This window comes from Saccopteryx leptura, chromosome 2, assembly GCF_036850995.1.
Source record: "Saccopteryx leptura isolate mSacLep1 chromosome 2, mSacLep1_pri_phased_curated, whole genome shotgun sequence".
NCBI classification, from domain to species: Eukaryota; Metazoa; Chordata; class Mammalia; order Chiroptera; family Emballonuridae; genus Saccopteryx; species Saccopteryx leptura.
Genome location: NC_089504.1, coordinates 64,323,877 through 64,351,873, shown reverse-complemented (window position 1 = coordinate 64,351,873; position 27,997 = coordinate 64,323,877). Strand labels below are relative to the sequence as shown.

The following is a 27,997-nucleotide window of genomic DNA, read 5'->3' as shown; positions in this document are numbered from 1 at the left end:
CAGCTAAATTAGCAGTAGGATACAAGGACATTTTTATCTTTAATTATTTTGGGAGTAGGGCATGTACATATCCATAAAAAAGATACTGTAGCTGATGCCTCCTAGAATCACCCAGTTCTTGTAAACATTGCATTTGTGCAGATTTTCATACTTTGATTCCAAAGTTGAGAACAATAAGATTAAAGGCAAATTTAGTAGCAAAAAAAACAAAGTCCAGTTTGACTTCTTGCAACATATGGTACCACTCCTCTCTTCAGAAAAAACAAACAAACAAAAAAATCTAGCAGCACATAAAAAAAAATTTTACAAAACATTTCAGTACTCTTTTTTTTCCCTCCCATCAAAAACTGAACAAAAATAAAGTGCAGCACCCATAAAAGTGTCAAGAAAATAGCCAAGTTCTTCCTTTCTTTTAACAAAATAGTACTTGGCTTCAGCAGTCTTAACCAAATTATACAGTGTCCATCATTTTGGGTTCATCATCTTCTTTATGTACCACTGAGTTTAAACTGCAGAGAGCTGTATTGATAGAATACTGAAGATAATCTGGATTCTGTAAAAAAAAAAAAAAAAAAAAGTATAGGGAAGAAACAATGGATGATAACTAGTTTTATGCTAGCATATGCAATTACATACTCAGTTTCACATTCTCTGTTTCTCTGCAATGCAGGAGAGTAGGAAGGAAGATGGACTTTGAAGTTAGACTTGGGTTGAAACCCGAGACAGAAAAACAGACCATTACCACTTAAGCCAAAGAGATGTGATAAAGACAGATTTATGTAAGAAATACAAATATAATAAACACTACCTTTTCCCTCCATTTAACAAAACTGTATATAACTTTATTTAATCACACAAGGCTACATCTTTCATGTGATTATATGTAGTTATTAATAATTTAAGATAAAAATATAGCTTTAAGTCAGAAATGTATTTTGAAGATTATTATCTAATTACAACAATAACTATTAAAAATGCAACACCTGAAAAAGAAAAAAAATATTTACTGAGTAAAAATTATAGCTAGTCAAAACTCAAAATTGCATAAACAGAGGTCTTCTGCTAAAATGACTGCAAGGGATGCCTAGAGGCAGATCTCAGTTACTATCTGGTATGCAGAACAAGAACTTATTTCTCTCAAACCAGAAGCAAGTTTTTGATAATAGCTCATGATATATTTTTTTTAATTTATTCACTTTTTTAGAGAGGAGAAAGAGAGAGAAGGGGGGAGCTGGAAGCATCAACTCCCATATGTGCCTCGACCAGGCAAGCCAGGGTTTTGAACCGGCGACCTCAGCATTTCCAGGTCGACGCTTTATCCACTGCGCCACCACAGGTCAGGCCGCTCATGATATTTTAATGTATATCTTTCCATCTTATGTTAAAATCAATGATATTCTTCAAAATATTTTTTCTTTGCATCCATTATGTGACATCTTAATTTTAGGTTATATATTGGACTTGAGAGGGACTTAGCCATAAAATTCCCTTGAAAAGACCAGTTTCCTGTGGGCTACTTCTCAAGGTACTGAAGAGAAAATCATCACTGTTTAAACATAAGAGGTAACCTGTAAGACAAATCAAGGGGCACTATTACGTACTTGTTTACGTATGGGGTAGCATGACTAATTATTTAAAAATCAGACCTTGATTATTTCTATCCTTCAGAATAACATTTTTGGCTGACTTAAATAGGATCAACCGAAAAAAAAAAGGAAAGAAAAAGAAACAACAAAATAAATATGATCAATTGCTTTCCTTAAATTGTCCCTTCGGCTTACAATACATGTAAAACTTGCAATGTGAAATTATAAAGATATAAGGTCAAGATATTGAATATCTCAATTCCTACTTTATGAGACTTAAAAATAAACACAGGGCTCTCCTCACATTGTCTTCTTTCTTTCTTTCTTTTTTTTAATTGAGAGGTGGGAGGCAGAGAAACAGACATCCACCCTGCAAATCTCCTATCAGGGGATGCTTTGCCCATCTGGGGGCCTGCTCTGTTGCTTGGCAACCAAGCTATTTTAGTGCCTGAAGCTGGGCCATGAAGCTATCCTCAGCTCCCAGGCCAACTTCTGGATCACCATTCCAGCAATGGGGTGGGGGGGGGCGGAGGAGAGAGGGGAGGGGAGGGGAGGGGAGGGGAGGGGAGGGGAGGGGAGGGGAGAGGAGGGGAGGGGAGAGGAGAGGAGAGAGGAGAGGGGAGGGGAGAGGAGAGGAGAGAGGAGAAGGGAAGGTGTGAAGAAGCAGATTGCTTCTCCTGTGTACCCTGACCAGGAATTGAACCCAGACAATTTACTGCTTCTCACATTGTCTTCTGAATGACACTTCCCTTTTCACTGTGTAGGTAACAGACTAAACTTCAAGTTAAAGCTGGTCTTAAAATGTTGGGGCCTGGAAATGATTACTGGGCTCAATTAAAATGCTACTAAAATCAAAATGGGCAGCAACTTTATAATGATAGCTTAAAATTATAATCCTAAGTATTAGGCAGACCAGTACTCTAACCTCCTCTTCTTTTTGATATAAATTCGTTCATATTAGTGACATCGTTTCATCTTGATCTAACAGCAGACTTCAAAAAGACTCAAAGCAGAAAGAACAGCTTAGTATAAGTGATATTAATGTAGAGTAAAAATGTTATATCTGATAGGCAACACCAATGATTAGCAATACTAATAAACTCATGCAACAGATCACCTTGGCTGCCAATTGGATGTATGCTTTGAAGCTAATTCACTTTAATAAATTCTTAAACAGTATAGATCTACTCGGAATGAGATGTTCCTCAAAGCCATCTTGATAAGTTTATGATTAAGATGATCAACAGCTCACACTTGCCTTTAAGAATGTGTAGGCAGCCCTGGCCGGTTGGCTCGGTGGTAGAGCGTTGGCCTGGCGTGCAGGAGTCCCGGGTTTGATTCCCGGCCAGGGCACACAGGAGAGGTGCTCATCTGCTTCTCCACCCCTCCCCCTCTCCCTCCTCTCTGTCTCTCTCTTCCCCTCCCGCAGCCAGGGCTCCATTGGAGCAAAGTTTGCCCCGGCGCTGAGGATGGCTCTGTGGCCTCTGCCTCAGGCGCTAGAGTGGCTCTGATTGCAGCAGAGCGACACCCCAAGATGGGCAGAGCATCGCCCCCTGATGGGCATGCTGGGTGGATCCCGGTCGGGCGCATGCGGGAGTCTGTCTGACTGCCTCCCCATTTCCAACTTCGGAAAAATACAAAAAAAAAAAAAAAAAAAGAATGTGTAGGCAAAACTCATCTCTTCTATATTTAAGTATCTCTCTAAATATGTAAGAAATGAAAGAGATTTAGTGCCAAACATGGCACAAAATGAAAGTCAGGGTTATCTTCTGAGGCAATAATATTTAAAATGGCCACATATATATTACATATAGAAGACAGTCCAAAAGAACAAAAATTATGTGAACTATACATTTATAAATAAACATATACTTTTCCAAATTACCTGTGGTAAGGATTCTAATAAACCTATAGATCCAACACCAGAATGGGGAACGTGATTCTGAACTGTCATAGGATGAAAACTTGGTGACTGAGAATAAAGTCTGACTCTTGACTTGAAGGCTTCAAGTTCATTTTTGAATGCTTCAAAATAACCTTCTTCCTCTGCCTAGAAAACATAGAACACAAATGTTTTTGAAGACTTCCAGACCACACAGTAAATTCTAACAAGCATATATCAGGAAGTAAAGATGAGGTCAATAGTTTAAATGTAGACATCACCAAGTTCCCTGTTAGATTTGTGAAAACTTCCTGTTTTATAGGAGTATTAGTGATTGGTTTGTTCCATTTTCCTCTGCTTCAGCAAAATAAAACAAACTGATAAACCCTTCTTTAAATATACACAAATATAACAAAAGAGAGTACAATTCTTCTGTTCTTCTCTTGATTTATATGAATTCTTGACAGAATCCCAAATAGTGCACATCTACCCTCTCACATTCTTCTCTTCCCATTACCAAGCAACAAAGGATATTCTTAAAACCTTTCAATTCTCCACAAGTTAATGATGGAACACCATTACCTGTTTCTAGTGATTCTCTGATTCTATACTCCCTATCTGTAAAAGCCATGGAAACCAAATAAAACTCAACACTTAATTTCATTATGGAAATATCTAGTGTTTTAGTTAAGCAAGTACTTTCTTTTCAACATTATGGAAATAAAAAGTACGATGAGTTATGTGGAGGTACGGGAACTTCATCTAATGATTTATAATATATGCAAAATTCCCAATACAAAACACCCTATTGACAGGAGCCTCCATTTATAAATGTTTCCTTTGCAGGTAAAGAATGCAGATCCTACATAAACAGAACATAGGCTTTAAGTTTGAGTGGTGGAAGAGATTTTGTGAAAAATCTCATTCCTTAATATCATTGGGCCCATTTCTCTGTCACAGTATTTTTTCTTTAATGTAGTTTAGGTTGTGTAACTAGAAAACCTGTGGATTAATTGTTAGCATCAATATCTATACAAATAATGCAGACAATGTTCTATGCTGCCATTCTATCTTTTTATGAATTTAGAATCATTTCCTTAATTATATTTCACTTTGGTCAATATACAGTGCCTGGGTGGACATATGGAATGTTAGCCTTCATATCCCAAAGTAATCCTTCTGAAATGGTTATGCAACAAACAACGGAATCAAGTGGCACAATTGCTGGTCTCATTGCATGCCTAAGGCCAAACGATTCAGATGCAGAGACTTGACTGATTTTTGTTTAATTAAGTAACCTAAGGGATCACTTGCTTAATTCCTTTATGCTAATTTCCTCATTTGTAAAATAGAATAATCCTCATAAAATGTTAAAAGGATTTAATGAGTTAATCCATAAAAAGTGCTTATAATGGTACCTGGCACAAAGCAAGCACTATAAAAGTTATTCTTCAATTAAAAAAATTATTATTATGAACACAATGTTAAGACCTAAAGACTTCAGTGCCTTTCAGTTAAATTTTGTCAAAGTAAATTTCAAAGAATATACATAGTGTGGTTATGTTCCGTTAGCCTATTATGCACTAGTTCCAAAATAATCATCAATATAAGATGAAAAAGTATGTTTTGTTTTATGCCTATGTGTTCAGTGAAGTTTTAGGAAGTCATCAGAAACCTAGCTAAAATACCAGCTCAGTCATTTACACATTAAAACTTTACTGTTTCAAAAAAATTTCCTATTTACATTACACTTTAAAAGAGTTTGGATTAGAGGTCCTGTCCCATTGGCTAGTGGTAGAGCATTGGCCTGGCGTGTGGGTGTCCTGGGCTCGATTCCTGGTCAGGGCACACAGGAGCAGTGATTATCTGCTTCTCCACCCCTCCCCCTCTCTCTTCTTTCTCTCTCTCTCTACCCTTCCTACAGCCATGGTTTGACTAGAGTGAGTTGGGCCCAGGCACTGAGGATGGTTCCATGGCCTTTGCCTCAGGTGCTAAGAGTTCAGTTGCTGAGCAACAGAGCAACAGTCCCAGATGGGTAGAGCAACGGCCCCTAGTGGGCTTGCCAGGTGGGTCCTGGTCAGGGTGCATGTGGGAGTTTGTCTTTCCCTTTTCTCCTCTCACTGAATTAAAAAAAACAACAACTTTAGAGCATTTAAGGTAGGACTGCTACCACCATGATATATATATTTTTAAATTTAAAATACATTTCCCTCTATTTGTAAAAGGTAATGTGTTCATTGAAAAAGAAAACAGAACCTGACCAGGCAGTGGTACAGTGGATAGAGTGTCAGCCTGGGATGTTGATGACCCAGGTTTGAAACCCCGAGGTCATCAGCTTGAGCATAGGATCACAGACATGACCCCCTGGTTGCTGGCTTGAGCCCAAGGTCTTTGGCTCGGCTGGTGCCCCCTGGTCAAGGCACATATGAGAAAGCAATCAATGAACAACTAAGGTGCTGCAACTATGAGTTGATGCTTCTTATATCTCTCCCTTCCTATCTGTCTATCCGTTTGTCTGTCTCTCTCTCCCTCAAAAAGAAAACAAAAACAAAAAGCATTTATAATTCCACCACCCAAGTATAATTAAAGTTAAACTTTTGGTATATTTCCTTCTAATTTCAAATTATGTGCAAGAGCATGTAAAAATATATGTATACTTTACTGGGCAAAAGCCCACTATATACCCACACAAATTAGGAAATAGATCTTTATTATTTAGTACTTTAGAAATCAGTTCCCCAGAGGCACTGCCTCTCTCTCTGAGGTTACTGATATTGTGTCTTTATTATTGTTACCATTATTATTCCTTTGCCTCAAGTTTTACCATTTATATATTTGTCCCTTAAATGGTACTGGTTATATCACTCTTTAGCTTGTTTGTTTTTCACTCTCTTTTTTCATGCTGATGCTGGTTCATTCCACTATTAATAGACATTTGCGGTGTTCCAGGCTTTTTGCTGTTTTGAACACGAACATTATGGTTCTAGTGTCCATCTATAAGACCTTCTCTAGGGCAGTAATTCTCAAACTTTACGGTCTCAGGACTGCTTCACATTCTTGAAAATTACTGAGGAACCAAAGAGCTCCTGTTTATGTGGGCTAATTCTATTAATATTTACTGTGTTAGAAATTAAAACTCATGAGAGTGAAAATGGAAAATAACATTTTAGTATTAATATTATGAAAACAGTTTGACTTGGGGCCTCCTAAAAGGGTCTTGTGTGTCCCTGGATCACATGTTGAGAAATCTATTCTCTTGGATACATACCTAGGAGAATTTCTAGTGTTAGTACTTGTTCAACTTGTACCAATTTATACTTCCACAGGCAGTGAATGCAAATTCTTATTGCTATACTTCTTGTGCAACTTGCTAATTTACTAAACTAGTCAGTGTGAAATGATACTTAATCTTTCTAGACATATCTACTTTAACATGGCCAACATCATCTTGTATGTATACATATGTATCACTTCCTTTGACTTTATAGTAAAGCATTATCTCAGATTAAAAATTCTTCAAACTATGATTTTTTTGTTGTTGTATTTTTTTGAAGTGAGAAGTGAGGAGGCAGAGAGATAGACTCCTGTGTGCGCCCAACCAGGATCCACCAGCATGCCCATTAGGGGGTGATGTTCTGCCCATCTGAGCTGTTGCTCCATTGTAACCGGAGTCATTCTAGCACCTGAGGCAGAGGCCATGGAGCCATCCTCAGCACCCAGGCCAACTTTGCTCCAGTGGAGCCTTGGCTGCGGGAGGGGAAGAGACAGAGAGGAAGGAGAGGGGGAAGGGTAGAGAAGCAGATGGGTGCTTCTCCTGTGTGCCCTGGCCGGGAATCAAACCCGGGACTTCCACACACTGGGCTGACACTCTACCACTGAGCCAGCCAGCCAGGGCCTCAAAATATAATTTTAATAGTTGCATAATATTCTATGTACCAGTTTGGTTTTTTTAGCCATTCCTCTTTGTTGCATTTTTAAAGTTGTTTCCTATTCTTTTCATTACAAAAGCCTGACACCTCCTTACTCTTTAAAAGTTCTAAACATGGACTTATCTATTTCATTCAACACTGTATCCTCCACTTCTTAAACAGCTGTGCTTTTTTTGCATTAACAGTTACTCAATATTTACTGAATGACTGATGGAACACTCTCATTTTCCTGAATAAATACATTTGAGCAAGTCTCCCATCCAAGTACTAACCAGGCCTGACCCTGCTTAGCTTCTGAGATCAAATGAGAATGGGTGCATTCAGGGTGGTATAGCCAGACTTGAACAAGTCTTTATTTCACATACATGGTACAGTATAGCCCCTTATATAGATTACTTATGTCTAAATTAGCATGATATAAGCAATATAATTTTTCTTTCCACTATAAAATCTATAGAATTTAACCCATAGCATCCTGGTTGAATGGCTTCCTTTGAAGTGTAGCTAAAGAGGTCTCAGCTAAGGCCTAACCTTCCACTTTACAATATCAAATAGCTACTTACTTTGGCTTTCTGGAAAAATAAACGAAAACACCCTCTTGGATCCACATTACAGTTTTTGGCCATTTCCATAATAAACTGCATCACAACAGCTTGATGTGCTACTTGTTCCATTAGGGCCCCTTTCTGAAAATAGATTAAAATGATAATAATTACCTCTGGAAATATATTTTAAAAGATTTATTGTATATGGGAACAAGAGAGATGGGGGCACAGGGAAGGCACATTAGGAAAGTTTCCATGTGCTAAGTGAAATAACTAAAAAATATTCCCACAGTAAACCCAAGTAGATCTAAAAACAAAACTTTTAATCCCATTTAATCACCTTCCTGCTTTCATTTAAAGTAAGGTAAAAAAAAGACCAAACCAAAAACAAAACAAAAATATGTATCAGAATTCCACCAAGGTTCCCAGAAATTCAAGGTTTACACAATACCTGTTCAGCTTCTAGATGAAAACACCATAAAATAAGATATTTAGCAGTTTCTTCACATACAAGGTATGGATGGTCAGACAAAAATCTCTGACTATCATCCCATCGACTCAACATACCTGTAGAAAAAGAATTAAAACCATGAATATCAAATACTTTCTTCCTGTAAGTGAAGAAATGGTATTTAAAATGATTTTCTTAACGATGATTCATATTACTATAGCAATTTGTTATGGTAAAAGAGCAAATGAAGAGAAGCCCTGGCCGGTTGGCTCAGTGGTAGAGTGTCGGCCTGGCGTGCAGGAGTCCGGGGTTCGATTCCCGGCCAGGGCACACAGGAGAAGCACCCATCTGCTTCTCTACCCCTCCCCCTCTCCTTCCTCTCTGTCTCTCTCTTCCTCTCCCGCAGCCAAGGCTCCACTGGAGCAAAGTTGGCCCGGGCGCTGAGGATGGCTCCATGGCCTCTGCCTCAGGCGCTAGAATGGCTCTGGTCACAACAGAGCAACGCCCCGGATGGGCAGAGCATCGCCCCCTGGTGGGCATGCCGGATGGATCCCGGTTGGGCGCATGCAGGAGTCTGTCTGACTGCCTCCTCATTTCCAACTTCAGAAAAATTTAAAAAAAAAAAAAAAAAAAAGAGCAAATGAAGAGAGAAAATTATTTTAAAGCAATATACAGTACATTGGAAATAGCTTCCAAAATTCACAGAAAGTTTTATTTCAAGTAATTAGTCAGGCTTAAGTAGAGTGACTGGTTTAGAGCCACAACCCCTGCATCTGGGGAATGCCTGAAGTCCAGGGAAAACTGAAATGGCTGCTCCTCCTGGTGAATACAGATGATTTTAAGAGATTCAACAGTATTTAGTTATAGCACACAATTTTTTCTGTTAGAAAGATGCAAAGGACAGCAAAACCTCAAAAAACTACTCTTAACAAACAAGATTTAGTAGAAGGCTCAGAAAAGCTACATTCTAATTGATTACAACACATATGAGAGGACAGGATTAAATGTTGACAAGCATGGGAAGCCAATTCAGTCAGTGTTATAAAAACAATATACTTTACTCTTTTAAATCATGTTAACCATTTAGTCATAAAGATAGTTTATATATACAAAAAACAAAATCTTTTAAAAATCAGTCAAGCATATTTGCAGAGGGCTGCCACTTTGCTTCAAAATATCAAACTAATCCAAATACTACTGAACATGTACCTTCATTTTTATCCAATCAGTAAAAAATTTAGTTAAAAAGTTGATACCACCCAGGTGATTATGGAAACAGTAAAGTATTGAACTTTTATTTAACTTTGTCCAGTCAGCTTTACGCATGAAGAAATTAGAATAAATTAAGATGCAAACTGGTACATAGAATATTATTACAAGTACATAGTTTCCAGAATAAATTAGGTATAACACTATTAGCTTTAGGCGCTTTAGTCTCATCCAAGGAACTCTGGATGTTACTAAATCATGGAAATTTTATACAGCTGTCTTAATAGTTTGGCAGTAAATCGTTCCTCTAGATACAAAATAAACCTCTCTATATTAAAGTTCCACATTAGAACACAAGAAAGAACAAAACTAAAAACATGTCTTATTGAAAAATACACCTTTAGCAACATATGGGAATCAATCGAAAATCAGTGATTATTTTTTCCTCATTTTAACATGTTTTTATAAAGAGTTTTACAAACTTGCCCTTGCTGGGTAGCACAGTTGGTTTGAGCATTGTCCTAACATGCCAGGATTGCAGGTTCAATCCCTGGTCAGAGTACATTCAAGAGTCAACCAATGAATGCATAAAGTGGAACAACAAATTGATGCCCCCCCCCACACCACCTTCCTCTCTCTCAATTAAAAAAAAAAAACTTTTACAAGCTTTATACAGTTATTTCCCCAACACTGAATAGAGTGATTAGGTCATTTTAAATTCTGAGAAGCAGAATGATTACGTTAAGTTACCTGAAACTATTTCTCCAACTATAATTAAAGAGCCTAATAACTTCTGAGGGTCAAATCTAAAAAAAGCATAATCCTTATTTCTTATACATGAAGACATAAAATAAATCTTATAAAGTAGTTCTGCCTTAGCTTTGTGACACTTTTGAAGAGGCAATTTTCTTAACTATCTGCTATCCATTGAGAGAGCACCACTTCTCCATGGCAGTATCACGACTCACTGAGGCACATCCTAACCATTTTGGTTTCTTTTGCAAGAAAGATAATATGAAAGGGTTAGTGACACTTATAGGGGCCATGAGGAAGGGTATCATTAAATGTTTTTTCCTCTGCTCTTTTCACCATGTGAGGATACTAAGAGAGGTTGACTTTCTGTACCCTGGAAAGGGAACCTCACCAAAACCCAACCATGATGGCACCCTGATCTCAAACATCCAGAGCTGTGTAAAGAAATTGTTGTTTAAACCAAAGGAAAAAAAATAATAGAAATAAGCAATGTTAATTTTTTTAAACTATTTAATATCTGAGACAAAATTAACACGAGGCTGACCATCGCTTTTCTTTATACCACAAATTGTGATGTAATTGAGAACTTTACAGGTACTCTATACAGACCTTTGTGGGAAGAGTGTGGAATTTTATGAACAAATGTATCATAGAACCAATAGCTTAGTAGAGCAGAACATACCTAAAAGTGCTAAAGTTAATTTGAAATTTGTAAACAAACTTATAAACAAATGCAGAGTAACACAATCTGGCATGACCACTAAGAAAACAGAATCTAAAGCTTACCTGAATAAGTTCAAATATTGGCCATTTATTACACCTTGGGCAAGTTCCTATATCCTCTGAACCTCCATTTACTCACAGGTAAAACAGGGCTAAAAATAGTATCTAACTCACAGGATTTTTGTGAGGATTAAATGAGTCAATACATATAGAGTACCTAAAACAGTGTTTGACAAAGTAAACACTTGATAAATGTTGCTATTCACACAATATGAACAATTCACTCATCCATCAAATATTAAGCTAATCTTTTGGTTAAAGATAATCTAGTCTTTTAAACTAGCCAACCAATTTCTCTGAACACTTGAAAAATCTTACTTTGACAAATTAAAATATTTTAACTAAAAATAATTAATTTTGGGCCCTGGCCAGTTTGCTCAGTGGATAGAGCATCAGCCTGGCATGCCACGTCTTAGGTTTTCAATCCCTGGTCAGGGCACACACGAGAAGTGACCATCCGCTTCTGTTCCTCTCCCTCTCCCATTCCTCTCTCTCTTCCCCTCTCAGAGCCAGTGGCTCGAACGGTTTGAGTGTGGGCCCTGGCTGCTGAGGAATAGCTGGGATGGTCTAAGCATCAGCATCAGGTACTGAGGATAGCCTGGCTGACTTGAGCAATGGCCCCAGATGAGAGTTGCCAGGTGAATCCAGGTCGGAGCGCATGTGGGAGTCTGTCTATCTCCCCTCCTCTCACACTTAAAAAAAAAAAAAAAGGCCCTGGCTGGTTGCTTAGTGGTTAGAGCACTAGCCTGGAATATGGACATTCCAGACTGTCTGCTTCTCTCCTCACTTCTCTCCCTCTTCCCCTCCTTCAGCCAGTGGCTTGATTGGTGTAATCCACCTGGGTGCGGAGGATAGCTCAGTTGGTCCGAGTGCACCAGCTTCAGGCACTAAAAATAGCTCAATACTCAAGCATCAACCCCAGATGAGGTTGCCAGGTGGATCCCAGTTGGGGTGCATGCAGGAGTCTGCCTCACTATCTCTCTTCCTTTCACCTAAAAAAAAAAAAAGTTTTTCAAGTTTCAAAAGCAATATATAAGTGATTACATTGAACAGACTGAATAACCACCTTCAGTATAACTGAAAAAGATCCCCTCATAGTATTCATGCAAATGTTTATAGCTTTTGATAAAATTCCCAGTAACATGCTATACAGATTCAAAAATTGCTGCATCACAACTAAGTTTGGTTGGAAGTGAACAGATGAGTGCCATAAAAAACTATGTTAGATCTTCAAGACAATGTGAAAGATGCATACGACTTTGAGTAAAACTTGTGAAATATAAAAGACTTTGTTTCTAAATTGATATTTTATATTTATAAAACATGAATTAACTGAATAAGTTAAATACAAACATGGGGGGAGGACTCAAGATTTCAATCCATCACAATACTCCATAATATGGTTGTACCATTTTATCATTAGATAGCAAACTCCATCTAGTTATAATGGTAAAAACAACATAAGTTAGATAGTTAACAAATACTATTATAGAAAGTTAGGAAGAATTTTGAAGAATGTAAGTACACATGAGACAAGAGAAAAACTGGTGTGGAAGCCTCTGCAGTTCTTTTTGTCTCCCATTACCTGGTCCATGTCTTCCAAGGATCTGGAATGCAATGCAAGTTTGGAAAACCTCCAGATGAAAGCTTTCATCACATCTGCTATTCCGGATGTGTTTACTTTGAAGAAGTTTATCAATGTCATTATCCTGGCAAATGCTTTTTTTCCCTTTACCACAATAAGCATACAACACTAGAAACATTCACTTCTACCCAGCAGAGACAACATTAAACTTTCAGTCTTGCCTTAGGTCTCTGTCAACTCTGTGCTGTAATTTAGTTCACCAGGACTCTGATTATCTCATCATCCCATGCGACTGTAAATTTGTCTACTTCACACTGATGAAACTTGGTGAGCAGGAAGTAGTAGGTATCCCAAATGTCTTGGTAAGATATAAACATGCCAGAAAGTTGAAAATAAAATAAGGACATTTTTGGGAGCCTACAACCTTAGTAACATTTCTGGGGGATCCAATGGGCTGTAACAAGTAGGCTATCTTCCTTTTTCAAAGTGAAAAGTCAATGTGCATTTCCACTAAGAAACAGATACAATGTGAATCTGGGAGTGGCTATAAAGTCTGATTGGCTTTGAAGACAGTAAGGCTCTGGTTGTTAGTACTATAGGATGAGACACTGAATGCCCACACATACAATGACAAAACAGTTGTTTATTTATTATTTGTGGATATTACCATAGCCACTATTTTCAGCCATGTCATTGCTTGCACAATATTTTATACATTAAGGGGGTCATAAAGCAGATTTGCGATTATGTAGAGATTCAACCGCATGGGATTACGCCATCAATATTCCAGAGTAGACACCAAATACCTAATTTGCTAGTAGCAGAAGCCACTGCTGAAACTTCAATATGGCACTGTATGCCAGAGAGACCAGCCAACCATCAAGTATCAGGTTGATTATATTGATCCCATTTCATCTTGGGGTACCAGTAGTTCCCCACTTGAATAAGACCATTCTAGACTGCTATTGCCTTCTCTCCTTACCATGCTTCTACCAGTAATACATTTTTTATCTTAATAAATGAATTACTTCCTATATCACATTATTTATTGAATGAGAAACTCATTTCACAACAAAAGAAATGAAGACAGTGGGCTCGTGAAATTCACTGGTTAATTAAACATCACTACCAGAAACGACAAGTGTATTGACTGCTGAAATGTTTTACTGAAGACGCATACATTTATAGTGCCAGGTGGATTATTACGCCTTGTGAGGTTGAGATACTTTCCCACACAAAATTGCTTCTGACCAAGTTTACAGCAAAAATGAGGGAGTGTTTCACACCTACTGGTTTCACATGGCTCTAAAGCAACTAACCTATAATATGCCAACTGGGTAACAACACTGAGGGACGACAGTCTACCAGATGCAGCCATGTTCTGAGACAGCAATCAATATGTTACTCTTTTTCAAAGAGCAGAATACATAGGCCTAGGAAGTGAGAACTATAGGTGAGAGTGATAACATATGTTATCATAGGAAAAGTCACATAAGTTTTGCTTTTTGTCGTTATGACTTAGGGCTCTACTCAGGTAAAGATTTTTATATCTATCCAAAGGAGGACAGTTTTTTTCCTATTATAAACAATACCAGAATAGTGGTATATACTGTATAAGAATAAACTTCATTTCTTCAGATAGTATTTTTGAATTAAATAGAACACACAGCTTATTTTTTAAAAAAGTAAAAAGTATGAGAAAAATAAGTATATTATGAATAAATTGCATAAAATGGGAAAAAAATCTAAAGTATCTATTGTCATGACATAGCTGAGGACAAATTAAATTCTAAACAGTGCGGGAATGACACCAATAGGAAAAAGATCTCAAAATGCCATTTGAAAAGCTTGTTAACATACTACCAATAAAAGCTGTTTACTAAATTAACATATCACCTGAGCTGACACACTTCCTAGTTACAGGAGTCCCCAAACTAAGGCCTGCGGGGCTGCATGCGGCCCCCTGAGGTCATTTATCTGCCCCACTGCACTTCTGGAAGGGGCACCTCTTTCATTGGTGGTCAGTGAGAGGAACACTGTATGTGGTGGCCCTCCAATGGTCTGAGGGACAGTGAACCTGCCCCCTGTGTAAAATGTTTGGGGACCCCTGTTAGTAGCATTTTCATTCCAGCAGTATTACATTGCTTCTAAATCTTAGAACATAGCATGCTGTTTCTCAACTCTGCCTTTGCCTATGATGTTTTGTCTTCCTTGTTTACATGGAAATTTCCCAAGTGTTCCTCAAAATCCAGTTCAGATGCTACCTCCTCTGGGAAGCCTTCAGTTATACTGATTGTTATCTCACCACATTTCCCTTACAGAGAAAACTATTTTTCGGTTCTTTGTATACATATTTCTATTACTATGTTTATCTGAATAACAGTTTAAGGATCTGCATGAATTATTGATATATAGCATCATACCCCAAACCTGGGGGGAAAAATTAATGCTAATCCTATAACCATATGACCACCAAATACTAAGGAAGCCAAGAGGAAAAAAGACAAAGCAAAGACTAGTTGTGAAATGGAAAGAGGCTGTAGAGTAAACAGACTATATCTGAGAGGGCAGTATTATATAGTAGCAGAGTATATCTGCCGCTCTGGACAATTTGGTATATACTCTGTCAGTACATTTCCGTTATGACCACCCCCCCACTGCCACCTCAAAAAGCTTCTAAAACAAGAGTTGTATAACTGTGTGAGAAATAGCTACTAGATACTACTTAAGTAAGTGTTAACTAGAGTTTGTCACTTATTATTTCATTTCCATTTTATAAATCCACTTTTTGTCCACATATTTATGATATAAAACTTTAATAGGAAAAGGAAAATAAAACTTACCAAAATGTCTGATTTTTTGCTCATATTTCTGCATAAATGATTCTGATTTATCTTCATCTTCTGTTTCTTTTCCTTTATCTTGATTAATAAAACTCTAAAAAATTTTTGAAAGTTAAAATCAGATTTTATATTCTAATTGACTCTTCTTTCTCAAATACTGAATATATAGCAATTCTTCCTATAGACACTATAAAAAGGTGGTAAAATATTAAACTGATATATTATTAAATTCATCTATTAAACAGTTAAAATTTACTTATACTGGAGTTTCATTAGTTTTATATAAAATGATAGTTGTGTGGAAAATTATAGACTTACTTTAGAAATTATACAGAAAAACAAGTGAATTAACCTTTTTGTTAAACTAAATTTCCCTATAAGAAGTGGGTATGCAGAGATGCTTTACACACATCATTTATGTTTTACAATATTCACTTCCATTAAGTATTTGCAACTGTAGACCAGCTATATTCAACCTTTTTCATCTCATGGCACACATAAATAAAATTCTGTGGCACACCAAAAATATATATTTTATTTTTTGCTGATCTAACAAAAAGAAATAGGTATAACTTTGATTAAAAATACATATAATAGTAATTACCTACCCTTTTTGTTCCAAAGTGAGTTTTTAAAAAATCAGGTGCCAATACTTGCATATAAGGATTTCTGGTATCAAGAATTAACCAATCAGACCCAACCTTATTATGTGATGTGACCAAAAAAACAAAACTCTATTATATAACTTATATATTTATGGTTCAAGACAGGGCATTCACACTGTGCAGCTATTGTTGTGTTGGCTGTTGTCATATTTTTATTTGACAATCTAAGGGAAAGGAGGTCAGTGCCCCCAACTAAATAGTCAAATATTGCATATTTTAAAAATTCTTGTGGTACACCAGTTGAAAACTACTTCTCTAGACTAATTGTTGGAGTTCTTGCTGGACATAAACTGAGAAATTCAAAGCATTTATAGAATAAAGTATATTATATTAACAATAAATTCTGTGATAAGACATAAACCTAAAATAGACATTTGTTATAAACTTTTCTTAGGAGAAGCCAAATAGCTTGATTCTGAAATCAAGTAAAAATTTCTATTAAGGAAGTGCTTATTTTCAAATAAGTCATAATACAGACCAAGCTTAAGTTTGTATCTGGCCAGAAATAATGGCAGAACAATTTTTCAGAACATTCTGTGATCACATTTAAACCTTGAAATCATCACTGCCAAAAATGAAAATTACAAACTAGCTCTCTGCCAATTTATAATAAAAGAGCACCCAAGTTCATACTTTTCAAATAAAAGTATTTTCTGTGTATATTCTGCTATCTAGACCAGCACTGTCCAGTAGAAATATAATCCAAGTCACAAATATAATTAAAGTTTTTATTAGCCACATTAAAAAGCATAAACAGAATAACATTAATTTAACGTAACATATCCAACATATCATTTCAACATGTAAGCAAGACAAAAAAATTATTAATGAAATATTTTACTTTTTTGGTACTAAGTCATTGGAATCTGGTGTGTATTTTACACTTACAGCACATCTCAATTCGGACTAGCCACATTTCAAGCTCTCAATAGCACATGTGGCTAGTGGCTATCGAGTTGGACAGCGCAGATCTAGATCAGTCCTCTCAAGTCTCAAGCTCCCAGACAAAATCAATGTACGATTTTGAGCAAATGACTGGAACATAAAAATAGTCCTAATTAATGTGTGGTATAAATGTAGGCCTTGTTAGAACCTAAGTTCAAAAAACAATTAAAAGCAGAGACAAATGAAAATATATTCTTTGTGACCACTGTGTTAAAAGACATTAACTTTATAAAACAAAGAAACATTGTTTTGACGATTCTCTCTGTAGATTATTTTGAATAGTTTTTGTGTATAAATGCAAACCAGAAATAAAATAACACTTAAGAAGACAGTCCTTAGAAACAGTATATACTGACATAACTAAACATTCAGATAAAGAATTATCCTGTTGTAGGGGAGTAAAACTATATAAACTTAAGTTGGTACAAGCATAGAAAAACTCTAGAAAAATATGACTCACTGTTAGCACTGATTATCTGGGAAATGGAACTAGTAGTGAAGGAAGTCTTTCAATTCTGTTTTACATATTTATGATTTTTTTAATGATGTTTTACATATTTATGATGGCTCTGGTTGCAACAGAGCAAGGCCCCAGATGGGCAGAGCATTGCCCCTGGTGGGCATGCCGGGTGGATCCCGGTCGGTTGCATGCGGGAGTCTGTCTGACTGCCTCCCTGTTTCCAACTTCAGAAAAATACAAAAAAAAAAACCCCAAAAAACTACAATATGGAAGTATACTTTCTTTTTCAATTAAAGAATAAAGTACTGATAGGGCTAGGGGTGTCATTTATCTACGTGTATTACTTATTGCTATAGCAGAACTAGAGCTGGTCTAGGGGAAGGACATTAAGAGTCCTTAAAAGGGTCGGGAGTGAATGCCAGAACAAACAAGTAGCTATAGACTGAGAACTCTAGAGAATAATAATGGTTAAAGATAAACTGAGTATGAACTTAGATATGAATGAGCAGTCTATCGCTGAAACTTGAAAAATTTAGTACAAACAGAAAGAACTGCTACTTTATACATTAGTTGAAAATAACTGAAGTTAACTGCCTATATCTACTATAGCTATAAAAGCCAAAGACTGCCCTCTGAAAAAACCTTAAAGTCTCTTTCATCCCCTCCACAAAAATTAAAAGTCTCTTTTGTTTCCCCACCAAAAGTAAAAGAATAAGGCCTATATAATCCAGTAAGAAACAGAAAACCATTCTTTTTTTTTTTTTGTATTTTTCTGAAGTTGGAAACAGGGAGGCAGTCAGACAGACTCCCACATGCGCCCGACCGGGATCCACCCGGCATGCCCACCAGGGGCGACGCTCTGCCCATCTGGGGCACTGCTCTGTTGCAACCAGAGCCATTCTAGCACCTGAGGCAGAGGCCATAGAGCCATTCTCAGCACCTGGGCCAACTTTGCTCCAATGGAGCCTTGGCTGCGGGAAGGTAAGAGAGAGACAGAGAGGAAGGAGAGGGGGAGGGGTGGAGAAGTAGATGGGCGCTTCTCCTGTGTGCCCTGGCCAGGAATCGAACCCGGGACTCCTGCACGCCATGCCGACGCTCTACCACTGAGCCAACCGGCCAGGGCCTCAGAAAACCATTCTTAATAAACTACTAACTTGGCATAAGTACTATACTAGTCCCTTCTCTAACAATGCTTGTGATACCAAGTCCAGGCTACTACCTGAGGTTTATTAAATACATACTAGTAAATAATAGTGAAAGACTTTATTTAGTTAATGCAATAACTATACATTAGTGTTACAAAACTAACAGCAAACTAATAACACAGCAACATTAGTAGAACGCACTCAGAAAAATCTTAAGTTTTACCATGTGACAGGCACCACACTACCTGCTTTACGATATTTACATATTTAGTCTGCATACCCACCCCATAAGTTGAGGAAACTGAACTTGGCTTAGAGATATTAAGTGATTTACCCAAGGTCACAACCAGCATATGACAAAGCTAAGATTTGAAAGAGTCTGATTCCAAAGCCCACACTTATAATCACTGTGCTATGGTACAACCATATATGTATATTTTTGTATGAGAAGCTACCCACATTAAACTCTATTGGGTATACAGGTTTTTGTAACAAGCACTTTTCATAAACTTAAAAATGAATACTGTTTACAGGATTCTATTGCTTTGCTACCAAATATGCACAATGGTTTGCGCAAACACTTCAGTTTTTCCTTCTTTCATTAAGGTGCAAAACAGGCATACCTTATTAAAAACATCCTTGCTAATGGCATCCACGTTCCACAGACACATTCTCTCTCTTTGTACTAGAGCCTCTTCTTTCTGCCGCCATTCTTCTTCACGTTGCCTCAGTTCTGATATTGCTGTTTGTGCTTTGGCATGTTCCTGATCCAAGGACTCAGAGTTATGCAGTGCTAAGCTACCAAGTTTCTGCTGAGCTTCAGCGAGATTCCACTTGCATGCCACAGAGCTCTTCACAAACTCTTTCTGCTTTTGGCAAGCCATTTCAATTCCATGGCTATACATCTGCATGAAAAATAATCTTTGTAAGAAATGAAGAAGGCATCAGGTATGTTTACGCAGCACAGTTCAATTTTCTTTTAGTCAGGGATTTCTGTACAATGATTTTTGTGCATAGGTATCTTATCTTCTGTGTATGCAGTTACATTTTTATATTATAGGCCCTGTTTCATCAACTAGACTCTAAGATTCTTTGTTAATCTGTGCCCCTCCTCAACAACTAACAGCAACAAAAGCCTAGCAACTAGCACTGTGCCCTACATAATAGCTGGTGTTCAACAAACATTTGATTTATAGTCTTTATAATCTGAAACAGCAGAATGAGAACAAACATTTAAATCTAGTTCAACACCTTTACCACTCAACATACTGAAAATCAGACCTTTATAATTTTTCTCTGCAAGTTATTCACTGCAAAGAACCTTTTATTTAAAAATAATTGTTTTCCTAAATACAAGATTTGAAACAATAAATTACATAGAAGAAAACATAGGTACTAAACTCATGGACCTTGGCTGTAAAGAACAATTTATGAATTTGACCCCAAAGGCAAAGGAAGTAAAGGCAAAAATAAATGAATGGGACTATATCAAACTAAAAAGCTTCTGCACAGCAAAAGGAACTGACAACAAAACAAATAGGCAGCCAACTAAATGGGAGATACTTACAAACAACAGCTCTGATGAGGGGTTAATATCCAAAATATAATATATAGAGAACTCACAAATTTCAGCAACAAACAAGCAAACAATCCAATTTTGGGGGGAGAGGACGTAAACAGATACTTTTCCCAAGAGGACATACAAACGGCCAACAGATACATGAAAAGATGCTCATCTTCACTAGCTTTTTGAGAAATGCAAATAAAAACTAAAATGAGATACCACCTCACACCTGTTAGATTGGCTATCATTAACAAGACAGGTAATAAGTGTTGGAGAGGCTGTGGAGAAAAAGGAACCCTCATTCACCGCTGGTGGGAATGCAAATTAGTACAAACCATTATGCAAGAAATATGGTTGTTCCTCAGAAAACTAAGAACAGAACGGTATGACCCAGCAATCCCTCTACTGAGTAACTTCCACAAAACTCAAAAACATTGGTACATAAAACACATGCACCCCCATGTTCATTGCAGCATTATTCACAGTGACCAAGACATGGAAATAACCAAAGTGTCCCTTGACAGAGGATTGGATGAAGAAGATGTGGTACATACATACATTCTACTCAGCCATAAGAAATGATGACACAGTGCCATTAATGACAATACGGATGGACCTTGAGAACATTATACTGAGTGAAATAAGTAAATTAAAAAAAAACAACTTAGAAATGGCCCTGGCCACTTGGCTCAGTAGTAGAGTGTTGGCCTGGTGTGTGAAAGGCCTGAATTCAATTCCCAGACAAGGCACACAGGAGAAATAACCACCTGCTTCTCTCTCTCCCCCCCCCCCCTCCCGCCCTTCCCCTCCTGCAGCCAAGGCTTGAACGAGCAATTTGGCCCCGGGCACTAAAGCTGGCTCCATGGTTTCACCTCAGGCGTTAAAATAGCTCAGCTGCTGAGCAACAGAGCAGTGGCCCCAGATAGGCAGAACATCAGCCCCAGACAGGGGTTGCCAAGTGGATCCTGGTTGGGGCACATGTAGGAGTCTGTCTCCCTGCCTCTCACTTGATTTAAAAATAAATAAATAAAAAGAAAAAGCTAAGAACTGTATGATTTCACACAGAGGTGGGATATAAAATGGAGACTCACGGACATAGATAAAAGTGAAGTGGTTACCAGGGGGAGGGGGACATGGAGGAGGGGGTTGAGGGAAGGCTGTAAAGAGGGACAAATATAAGGTGATGGAAAATGATTTGGTAATGGGTATACAACATAATCAACAGTTCAAACACTATAGAAATGTTTACCTGAAATCTATGTACTTTTATTGATCAATGTCACCCTGTTAAATTTAATTTTCTAAATAAAAATTTTTAAAAAGTAGTCATTTCTTGGTTTCTATTTTCTTGCTGTTAGCCCAATCCTTAGCAAGCTCAGAAGGTCATAATGTGATTGGTGCCTTATAATGTTCAGCTGTACAAAAGTTGAAGGCACATTCTTTATAATTTCTTAGTATTTATATAAATGTAGGTCAATTTCAAACCAAAAATTAAGAATAATTTTACTCCAGTCTGTTTCCTTTTCTGCATCACTATGCATTCCCTTAATTATATAAACATACCCTTTCTCATCTCAAGCCATTCTCTACTTTGCTAGATTTGGCGTGATCTTTCCAAAAACCAAACTTGTTAATTTTACTCCTTCTTAGTCTTGAGATAAAAGCTCAAAGTCTGTGACGTGGCATTATCCCTCATGATCTCACTCCCTATTATCTTTCTGGACTCAGTTCCAGTTATTCTTCCACTTCTTTGCTTATTATTTCTATCTACCTCTTCAATCCACCTCCCTCCACCCTCTGCCAAACTCCTATCTCCATTCCAGATTCTGGCATCACATCCCTAAGTTTCCTCTTATCCCTTCCCTCCCGACCCAAGTTATGCATACTTCTATAGTGGTGTTTTCACACAATATTGCGCTTATTTGTTTACTCAACTCTCAGCTTCATTAGGAGCTAAAATTCAATAAATCTTAGATGAATAAATGACTCCACTTCATGGAACAGACCAGTGGTGGTAAAAATTCTGAGGCAAGTGGCATGCAAAGCCCCTAGTTCCTAGAATAGTCTTCAAGCAAATTTGGATTTCTACTGGAGCAAATGTGGACATGTTGTTATTCAGATATTCTAGTTAATCATTTAGTAGTAGGTTTGGAGCCCAGCCACCACATGACTATAACTAACCAAGTAAAGTTCTTATTTTTTGCTATCTTAGAATAGAATCAAGAATAAGTGTAGATTAGCTATTGTTTAAGAAGGGGCCAGGAAAAAGAGAAAAATTAAGATATAAAACATAAGAAAAGACAAAAACATACTAAGAAAGAAGATGTGTACAAACAGATCTTGCATTTCCAAATTGTGGGAGCAAATTCTCAAGTCATTTCTTTTCTTTTCTGAATTTTTATTAATTTTGAGACAAACTGATGACATGTTAGAAAGCAAGATCTAAAGACATTTCTTAAACACAGAAATTTTATCTCTAAATTCTAAAAATGATTTATCTTTAAATTCTCCACAGACTACACAGACATTTGGCCATTTCAGCAAACTATGCAACACGTATTGAGATGATTAAATTAAAAGTCTTATTTTATCTGTCAACATACTGAGATTTTAAATGGACATTCAACATAAATTTGAAAAAGGAACTGTTAACATTAAGGTCTACTAATGTAACTTTATTTCTAAATTTCAAACTCCTTTTATATTAATTGGATCTCTGGATTATAAATTACACATGACATTAAGATGTTTAGATTCCCCATATTCAGTAAATTAAACCTAAGCTATTTTTAGAAAGATTATAAAATGTTTATTAATCAAATTAAACATTTTATCCTTTCCATATATTCCAAATCAAAACTTAAGTCCTAAGCCAGCAAGACAAATTAGTTTATAAACACATAAACTAATTTAATATTAGTAATCACTTTACAAATTTTAACACCAAAGGTAGTTTCAGCCAAATAATTTTATAGCACAGGATGTGCACTGTGGTTAAGTGGGGGAAAAATATTGCACTAGGAATCAGAAATGGGTTCTAGTTTTAATTCTGCCACTTCCTAGCTTCATGGTCTCAGGGAAATCACTTTTAATGAAGGAGATAAGCCTATTCATTTCTAAAATCCCTTTCTGCTAAATAAGCTTATAATTCCAAGTGTATAAGTAAAAAGTTAATATACAGATATTTAAAAATTGAGTTTCCTTAGTTAGTCTTGTGATTCAACCAAAATGCATTAAAATTCTTTTACCCTTTCCGTATGACTTCAAAATTGACAATGGCAGCTGCTCTTCATTCTTTTCTTTCTCTATGTAACATATTTATTATATAACACATTATATATACAAAGATGACACCAGTGATCCATAATTAGTGGGTGAGTAGTGATCTATCAACTCTCACTCTGACCTCCTAACAAATGTCTTGCACTTGCCCAGTGACTGGCTGGCTGAAGTACATCTGTGTTATGAAACAACATTTTTGTGTGTGAAGCCAACTCCGTGAGCTGGGCATAGGATTGATGAGCCTACACTTATTGGCAAACTATGGAAATCGCTCATATTCATTAACAACTGGCAAGATGAGTCTAGAGAAAAACTTGATCAACTCAGTTAAGCTCTTAGGGACCCCATTTTGCATGAAACCTAGAAAACACACGTATAATCCGTTTCATTGAACATGTATTTAGTGTGTGATCCTGAAATATACTTTCAAAACACACTCAGGTTAGAAGAAAAACTTGGACCCGGTGATATGAATACCTAAGCATTCTCTTAAGATAGGACCTTGAAAAATCCTAAATGGTACATCACATTAGGTAAGTTTCAGGGGAAGGAATGCTGTAGTGAAAACCACGAGTAGCATCAGGAATCTCAGGAAGAAATCTAAAGGAAAAGGCAAACGTGTTTTTACTGGAGAACGATGTGGAGCAAAACTAAAAACAACCGTAATGGGTAAAATAGTTACGCTAACGGGAGAGATCTACGCCAGCATCAAAAGCGAGATTTAAAGAATGTGCTCACATGTCAAGTCAGTAAAATTAGCTCAGAAACCTTTGTAAGTCAAGAGCTCAGTGAATTTTTGAAATACCACCATTTACCGTTCCTAATTATCAACTATGCATAAGTATTAGTGTCTTCAACAGAATAAAATGCTAGGATAAAGCCCTGCACAAGAGGACAAAGGGTCAATGTTACAGCATGAGCCATCCCCAATGGGGGGTGCTGTCAGGAGAGGGCTGGGGGGGCACCGTCTTCCAAGGGTGCGGAGTATAAGCCAAGGTGAAAAGGTGTGCGTAGAAGTGGAGGTTAGAAATATACGGCCAGCCCCTCTTTGAAGCCCTTAGAAGATGCTACAAAAGCGGTGGGATGGCATCAGGCCCTCGGCCCCCGCGGGTGAGGTGGGGGCTCCGAAGAGGGTCCTAGAGACAGACTCTGGGAGTGTGGCGATGGCAACTGCCCTTCCGCCCGCAGACATGCCCCCACCCCCTCTCACCTGGGCGCCGCCGCCCGGCAGTGGTGGGCAGCGGGGAGAACTGGGAGACACGTCCAGGTCACTCTCTTCCTCAGCCTCACCCTCTGGCCGAGCGAGGCTCCAAGGTCCTGGAGGCGGCCATGGCTGCTCCATGTCCGCCTGCCCCAGGCCCTTACAACCCCCACTGCCAAGGGATTTGGCGTGACTGAAACCTGCTGCGCAGAGCCAGCCTCCCCAGCCGGCCGGAGCCGTTACCCAGAATCCCTTTGCTGGCCGCGACGCCGACGCACGCCCCACGCTAGGCTTGGCCTGGTCACCGGCGGAAGGCGGAAAATGACGGACTCGACTTGGGACGTTACTTCCGGCTTAGAGGGCTGGGCCGAGGGAGGTGCGTCTCCACCTCTCAGTGGTGTTTGGATGTGGAAGTCTTTTTAAAAGCCGGTTCTCTAAGCAAACAAACAAACGGACAAAAAACCCAACTCGGTTCTCTAATCAAACAAACAAGCAAAAAACCCATCTCGGTTCTCTGAAGCCTTTCAACGCTGCCGACGTACCCCTAACGGCCCTACTGGTCGTGTAGTATTAAATTCTTGTTGTCTAGCGGTCCCTGTGCCGTCAACATTGAGTCCTGGATGCTAGGTGATGCTCAGACCTAGGGTCCTCCACTTATTTAAAAACTACAACTCGCTCTGGTGGGATAGCTCAGTTGATTAGAGCAGCCTAGGAAGTGGAGAGGTTGCAGATTAGATCCCCTGGTCGGAGTACATGCAGGCATATCAATAGATCGATGTTCCTGCCTCTTTCTCTTTTAAATAAGTTGACATTAAAAAAAGATGCATTTGCTTTAAACACACACACACCCCCCTGCAATTCATTGCAGTACATTGATATGTAAACCAGTATTTCTGAAGCAGGGTTGGGGCTAGAATTTTGAAAAGCAGAGCACATTTTTCTCTAATTTCGACTTACAAGCAATAGGAGTTCTGCGAAACTTGGCTAGGAGGAAGACACCAAAGATGAAGTACTGGACCAAGCACTGCCTTAAAAAATTAAGATGAGACCCACTAACAGCCAACGGACAGGGAAGGCTTCTTATATTTATGTGTATCTTGTTTAATTCTGAAGATTTGTTCTCTATAGACCCAACATGCAGTAGTGGGATTCAAATAATTTAACAGCCATTTCTCTGTCATAATGACTATTTTAAGTATAAAAAAAGATATACTGAAAAGTAGTTTATTATTTCATGCATTTAATACTTAAGAACAATAAAAAAGGCACACAAAACTACATTATAAGAAAATTTTAAAATATTAATGGAAAAAATTAAGTAATACCTGACAAAAGACAATAAAACTGTTATTTAAGATATTTGCTATTTCCATATTGCTTCTTGATGTCCTCACTTGCAATTTTTTTCACCTATGGACAAAATGAACATTACAAGGGCTTAGAATACACTATTGCATAGATGAACGTTAAAAAAGAGTAAGGAATATAAATTTGTTATTTCTACATCGGGCAGCTAGCTGCTCAGGCACTTGCCTTAGAGAGAACCTTGATTACAAGTGCTATTTTAACAACCTGTTTGCTGAACTCAACAAAAAAGTTAGGTATTGGTTTTGCTGAACAGGTGCGAACTGGCTGAATCCCACCACTGCCAACATGCCCAGGGTCACATATAGTAAGGGGAGGAACTATGATTAAGCTATTGATAGGAAGTCTGACCTCAAAATGTGCATGTTTAGCAATCAGGTATTGCTGTCCTACTCATAATCAAACTCATAATAACCAGACATCATTTTTTCAATCTATTAGATTAACATATTTTTTAAGTTAGTCAATAACGAGTGTTGACAATATATGAGGAAATACTGTTAGAGAAAATGTGCAATCTTTGGGGGAGGGGCAGTTTGACAGTATCAGAAGATTAAGTGCTTTGATTCAGCAATTTCAATTCCAGGAAATTATCCAGCAGTTATTTTTACACCAATATGCAATGATTTTATCTACAAAGATGTTTATTGCAGATCTTTTTGTGTGACAGAGACAGAGAGAGGAACAGACAGACTGGAAAGGAGAGAGATGAGAAGCATCAATTCTTTGTTGAGGCACCTTAGTTTCTCAGTGATTGCTTTCTCATATGTGCCTTGACCAGGGGACTACAACAGACTGAGTGACCCCTTGCTCAAGCCAGCGACCTTGGGTTTAAGCTGGCGAGCCTTGCTCAAACCAGATGAGCCCACACTCAAACTGGCGACCTCGGGGTCTCGAACCTGTGTCCTCCGTGTCCCAGTCTGACGCTCTATCCACTGCGCCACCTCCTAGTCAGGCAATTTGCAGCATTTTTTGTAGCAAGAAAAAATGTCAAAACAATCTAAGTACCCATCTATAGAGTTACAAATAAGTTATGGTCTTTTAATACAATGGGATGTTATCAATCTTTAAAAGAGTAAAAGAGATGGCCTGACCTGTGGTGGCTCAGTGGACAAAGCATCAACCTGAAACTCTGAGATTGCTGGTTCAAAACCCTGGCCTTGCCCAGTCAAGGCACATACAGGAAGCAACTACTACAAGTTGATGCTTCCTGCTTCTCCTCCCCTTCCCCCCGCCCTCTAAGAATCAATAAATAAAATTTAAAAAGAGTAAAGTAGCCTGACCAGGCGGTGGTGCACTGGATGGAGCATCGGACTGGGATGCAGAGGACCCAGGTTCGAGACCCCGAGGTCGCCAGCTTGAGCATAGGCTCATCTGGTTTGAGCAAAGCTCACCAGCTTGAGCCCGAGGTCGCTGGCTTGAGCATGTGTGTGTGTGTGTGTGTGTGTGTGTGTGTGTGTGTGCGCGCGCGCGCGCGTCACTCGGTCAGCTGTAGCCCCCTGGTCGAGGCACATATGAGAGAGCAATCAATGAACAACGAGGATGCTGCAAAGAGGAGTTGATGCTTCTCATCTCTTTCCCTTCCTGTCTGTCCCTATCTGTCCCTCTCTCTGACTCTGTCTCTGTCACAAAAAAAGAGTAAAATAGATATAAATATGCTGATATAGAAATATCTTCAAATGTGATAATAAAAAGCAAGTTGCAAAATTAGTTAAATGTGTGCATGACCATATCTATGGAGAAAGAGAATGAGCCAATCTGTGCAAAAACTGCATATGTGTGTATGTACATGTACATGTATGTA

At 38.0% G+C, this 27,997-nt stretch overlaps 1 protein-coding gene across 1 annotated transcript; it reads right to left on the bottom strand.

Annotated features, from left to right (window-relative positions):
* Positions 1-8: 8 nt before the first annotated feature.
* On the bottom strand, positions 9-25,097 carry CDC37L1 (cell division cycle 37 like 1, HSP90 cochaperone). Its single transcript, XM_066368107.1, has 7 exons — positions 24,838-25,097; positions 19,405-19,686; positions 15,567-15,660; positions 8,394-8,509; positions 7,961-8,083; positions 3,472-3,636; positions 9-553 (listed from the first exon to the last, which is right to left on the bottom strand). The coding sequence occupies exons 1-7, from the start codon at positions 24,967-24,969 to the stop codon at positions 452-454; spliced, it is 1,014 nt and encodes a 337-aa protein (XP_066224204.1). The 5' UTR covers positions 24,970-25,097; the 3' UTR covers positions 9-451.
* Positions 25,098-27,997: the final 2,900 nt, after the last annotated feature.